The following is a 5,503-nucleotide window of genomic DNA, read 5'->3' on the forward strand; positions in this document are numbered from 1 at the left end:
GTGTTAAAATTGTAATTCAAAAAAATCCAAAAAAAAAAAAAAAACTATGAGAAATTTTTTTACTGAAAATAAGCACACTTGCATATATTAAACTCAACAATTTACTCAATTTCAAATTCTAAATTTTAGTTTTATAAAAATCATTTCTGATATAATCTCATTAATAATAGATAAATTCAAATTAAAAAATTATATTAAACTCAAAATAATAAAATAATAAATCTCATCACATGTGCGGATATTTTGTTAGTTCAAAAATACCCTTAAAATCAAGATAATGATAAAACTAGGCTTAAAAAAAAAAAAGAAAAAAGAAAAAAGAAAAAAGAAAAAAAGAAGAAGATAATCAGATAAAAATACATGTCTCAATTGCACTAAAATATTGTCTATAAAATAGGAACACAATCCATTCAAGTATTTGAAATAATCCAACTATCTAAACTCACGTTTTCAAAAAACAAAAATTTATTTTAAACTTTTTATGAAACAAAAAAAATAAAAAAATGCTTCCAAGTTACCGCGTGCTTTGAGGCTCGCATTGTAGAAAATTTCTCTAAAATATATTTGGGATATTGGCTTGAATTTATATTAGGTTTCTGCTTTTGCTGTTTCCTACTTTCTTTGGGAGTAGAAGTCCTTTCTTTCTTCTGTCAAAAGGATTTAAAAGTCATTTTGGACTAGGATTCCGCGTAGAGACCACGGGTATGATTTTGCAGACATCTATATATAAATATAAATATGACGTCGTAGAATTGGTGTGGTGCAGAAGAGAGTCGAAACAGAGTCTGAGATAGAAGATTACTATTTTTTTTGCTGAATGAGAAGATCAATAGGTAATTCTTTCTTTTTCTTTTGTCGGTTAATATTTTTTGGTCGTTTAATTTACGACATGTTTGTAGCAATTGATACAACCTATTCGATTTATTTTGATGAAAACTATGTTAGGTTTCATAAACAATAATGTTTCATCAACATCTGTCATTGATTTATATTTACACAAAAAAAAAAAAAAAATTATTATTCAAGGTTTAGACGAAAAGAGATCAATTTTTATTATTACTAGTATTTGAGATTAAAGAAGTTTAATTTTTTATGAACTTTAACATGTAGCAGGTACAGGTAGGGGAGCGAATAGCCTTGCTTGTTTCATATTATTCATTCGTAAACAATTTCTGAATTTGAGACATTTTTGTATATTTAAATTCAAAATTTCTAATTCAGATTTTTATTTTATTTTATTTTATTTAAGTTTTACTAAAATCTAAAATCTCATTTAAAATTTATAATATGGTTTATCCACAGAATCTTTTTTTGACATAATCGATCTTAAATAGCATTTTGTAATTTTTTTTAGCTTTTTTATTGAATCAATAATAATAAATATAAGCATTGGGAAAAAAAAAAATCTAGTCTTTTTATATAATTAAGAATTTTTATATTACATGTTTGAATATCATTGTGTTTATTTTCATTGTTATCTTCTTTTTGTATTATTTCATTATCTTTTAATGAATATCTTGTTCATTTGTGGGATTTTTGCATTAAAATTTTGGATTTTTTTTATAATACTGCTTGAAACAAATTTATCAAAAAATTCTACTTCAGTTCACTAACCTTTAAGTTACTAAATTTTATACCTATAGTGATATATGACATGTGTTTGATTTCTGAGGCGTTTGTTTTAGATAAACTATAAACATTTTGATTACATTTGTACCATCGGGCTTCTTTTTAATTATATTTGCTTTTTGAAAATCCTTGTAAAAGCAGAAGGTAGAAAATTGCTGAGCATAGAGAGACACATGATGGACGAAAAGATTGATGTCGTGGATCGAACATCCGATTTGCCTGAATTTATCTTGCATCACATCTTGTCCTTCCTACCCCGAAAAGAGGCAACTAAGATTTGTCTCTTGTCCAAGAAATGGAATTGTGTATGGTCTTCATTTCCGATTTTGGATTTTGATCAAGCTCTTGGTAAGGGCAATATCATGCCCGATACGAGTCTAGATAATAAAAAAAGAGTTGAAAAGTTCATGAATAATGTGGATACATCTTTAAGTAGATTTCACGATCATAATTTGAAGATGCAGAAATTTGAACTTCACATGACACTTGTTGACTTCAAGTTGGCTTCATTGGTTGATAAATGGATAGAGTTGGCCTTCGAACATGATGCCCGGGAGATAGGTTTTCAAGTGAGAACTGAAGTGAATTCATGGTATACTTTTCCTAGAACAATATTTGTTGCAAAATCAACAAATGGTTGTAAGTTAGAGCAACCATGTACTTGGAGTGCTGTGAAATTTTATTCCCTACAGAAGTTGGTGCTTGGGTATCTTTGTGTGAGCGAAGAGATTATCCAAGATATCATTCGTTGTTGCCCTTTTATCACAGATTTTCTTATTGTAGGATGTCACGGATTGAAAAATTTGGAGATCTCCAAACTTTCTAAACTTTGCAAGGTTGAGGTGACTCCTCTCGAACAAGAAGTTGAGAACATCAAAGTTGAAGCAGCAAATCTTCAACATTTCAGCTTTAATTATTCACGCGAACGCCAATGTCTATTGGACATCACTGCATGCCAAAATTTGAAAGAATTATACTTGACAGATTTGAGAATTACAGACCAAAATCTTCACTTCAATATTTCTAGATTCCCCCACCTTGAAACTTTGGAGGTTAGTGGCTGCATCATGTTGGAAAGGGTCAAGATTTCTGCACAAAGGCTTAGAATGTTAACATTTGAAACATGCGAAAAGCTGTTGGAGCTTGAAATTGATAGTCCAAATCTGTCATCATTCAAATACTTCAGTCTAGAGAATGTATTTCCTATGATTTTTCCAAAGAATGCTCCATGTCCTTTTGAGCTTACTTTTGTATTATATAATATTGTTGACACTCTTTGGTTCCTTAAGTTGAGGGAATTTCTAGCAATGTCAAATCAAAGAAAAGTTTTGAAGCTAATAGTCATTTGTGAAGAGGTATGTCCACTAATGCAAATATATCTATTTTTTCACCTATTTTCTTTCTTTAACGTCTTTTCATATTTTTCATTTTCACCTTTTGTATTCTGAAACATTTTTTTACTTTTCATTGAATTATAGGTTACATTTAATCTTGAAGATTTGAGAGGAATTACACTTCCTCCGTCATTCGAACTTGAACTTATGATGCTAGAGGTACGGATGTCGGCACTGTCAATAGATTGTGGAAGTCTTATAGATGGCTTGCTTTGGAGTTGTCGTCCAAAACAATTGTCATTGCCAACAGGTTTGGAGTCCGGGAAGAAGTGCATAAAGGTATGATTTTTCTTCTACTAGAAGATTTTAGGGTGCCTCTAATTAATTATATCATCTGTTGCATGTTAGGTGATGAACTTTATACAATGATACAGATAATTAAAATATGTGGGAAATGTGGTTTCTGATTTTGAGAAACCTATCCTTTCTAATGTCGAACAATTAGGATTCATAAAATCATTTGCATTTCAGTAAAGTAATAAAGTAGTGTGTTTGTCTGGTTGCATTTTGTGAATGATTTTAATAGCCCTCCATGTCCAGTTTATTGTGCCCAAGGACAAAGTAAAAATGGGCCTAACCGGGTCGATCCAGCCCATTGATGACCCGTAACTAGTGTTAGTTTCCGTCAACTATAAAAAAAGGTTGGTGAAGTTAGTACTTGATAAAATATTTTCATGATTTCTATCCCCCAAGAACCTTTGAAAATTTCAAGTCAAATATGGTCGGTGTTTTTTTAGCAGAAGGCAATTATGATGTAGATTAGCAGTGGTTTTTTTTTTTTTTTTGAGAAAAAGATTTGCAGTGGTTTGGTTGTGCACAAATAGGATGAAAAATGTAAATATTATTATTAATTTGTTAAATTATTTGTACTTTTTACTTATTTGCCACAACCTGACAAGCTAAAAAGCGTGGGGATTTGAGACTTAAACCTCTCAAATAGGTCTGTCCCAAAATAAAATATCCCTGCAAGAGGCAGTAGCTTTGAGACACATGGTGTGTACATTTACATTATCTGTTTTCAAATTTAAAGATTTGTTTAAACATGCTTAAAAGATTAGGGATAATTAGAGAGTATTTATAGTACGATAAATTTGTCCAGCTGGAATAAAATTTTGCCTTAAAAAACTTTAGTAGATAGGAAATTTTCTTAGAAGGTACTAAGTATTAAAGATTTATGTGGAAGTATACAAATAAATGTATAATGATCTGTGAATGATACTCTCATTATATTCCTATATTATTTTACTTTATTTTTATTTTAAGACCATGATATTCTAGAATTCTAGCACTCAAGCCTCATGTGATTCCTATGCTGAAGTTTTGACAAACTTTTGATCTTCTATTAATACACAGTATCGTAAGTAGATAGGGAGTTTTATCCATTTTTAAAAAATATCAGGTAGTCTGAAATAACTAAAAGTTAAACAATTCAAAATTTTATCAAAGATTTTGAAATACGCACAGTTTTTACCCTGCATAATTCCTTTTTTTTAAATGAATAATTTGATGAATGAGCATTTTAATTCCATATGAAGAAACCAAACAATTGTGCAATCAGTTGCCACAAGAAGCATACAAGTTGCAAGTAGTTAACACTTGCCTCTTTGAAGACAATGAAGTAGATGCCCAATTTGCATTACAGAACTCTGCTTTGGATAGTTTTTTAATGTTCTTGCAAAATTTTTTTTTAATGTTCTTGGTTTGGAGGAGACATGTCACATATGCGACCTTATCTAGAGATTTTAAATGGGCTTAGAGCCAGAAGTGGGTTATTGGCCCCCTTTTAGTGTTATTTGAGTCATGTCATATGTGGTGCTTTATACAAATATTTTGATTAAGCAATGAGGTTGATTAAGAAAATGTCAACTTTGTCTTAATATAATTACACTTGCTGGAACTAATTATTTGTCTCTAATTTACTTGAACTCTAGGTGCTGTGTAAAGATATATTGGATAAAGAAGATAGGGACTTCTCTTGTTGTTGGCGACATCATTTTAAAGGTGCAAAGATCAAGAGTATTGCTGGGATTGAAGGTGAAAAGCTTCTTGATTGCAAAACTTTGTTAGATACGTTGCCTACTCTTGTAGAGGGTCAAGAAATTCAATTTAGATTGGATTGGAACACCATTTGCATGGAAGGGTGCATTAGAATATGAAGTAATATAGTTTTGTGAAATAAATTAATGCTTGTCAAATTTGAATTTATCCGTTTGATCAACACTTATGATTAGACATTGTATCTTCCTTATTTTTGAAAATTTATTTGTTTGAAATTATTTATTTATTTATTTTATTTTGTTATAGGGAAAAAGCTTAGATTCAAATTTTTTGTGTTGCTCCTAGTTTCTTTAATTAAATTCAATCATTTGATAGGTAAATAGTTTATTTATTTTTTATTTTTTTATATAAGATATATAAAAATTCTACTCTAACTTAGTACCCGTTTGTTTCAACTTTTGAAGCCCAAAAGTTGCGTTTTC

The 5,503-nt window shown here is 29.9% G+C and overlaps 1 protein-coding gene across 1 annotated transcript; it reads left to right on the forward strand.

Moving 5' to 3' along the window:
- The first annotated feature begins 639 nt into the window (after nucleotides 1-639).
- On the forward strand, nucleotides 640-5,214 carry LOC115989421 (F-box/LRR-repeat protein At5g02910-like). The gene is made up of 4 exons (XM_031113096.1): nucleotides 640-833; nucleotides 1,771-2,984; nucleotides 3,108-3,302; nucleotides 4,955-5,214. The coding sequence occupies exons 1-4, from the start codon at nucleotides 818-820 to the stop codon at nucleotides 5,177-5,179; spliced, it is 1,650 nt and encodes a 549-aa protein (XP_030968956.1). The 5' UTR covers nucleotides 640-817; the 3' UTR covers nucleotides 5,180-5,214.
- The last annotated feature ends 289 nt before the right edge of the window (nucleotides 5,215-5,503 follow it).

Source organism: Quercus lobata, chromosome 5 (assembly GCF_001633185.2).
Source record: "Quercus lobata isolate SW786 chromosome 5, ValleyOak3.0 Primary Assembly, whole genome shotgun sequence".
NCBI classification, from domain to species: domain Eukaryota; kingdom Viridiplantae; phylum Streptophyta; class Magnoliopsida; order Fagales; family Fagaceae; genus Quercus; species Quercus lobata.

What these genes read in the sequence shown, in the direction of transcription:
- LOC115989421 (XM_031113096.1), top strand. An exon ending in TAATAGTCATTTGTGAAGAG is followed by an intron (nt 2,985 to 3,107) that starts GTATGTCCACTA and finishes ATTGAATTATAG; the next exon opens with GTTACATTTAATCTTGAAGA. An exon ending in CCGGGAAGAAGTGCATAAAG is followed by an intron (nt 3,303 to 4,954) that starts GTATGATTTTTC and finishes CTTGAACTCTAG; the next exon opens with GTGCTGTGTAAAGATATATT.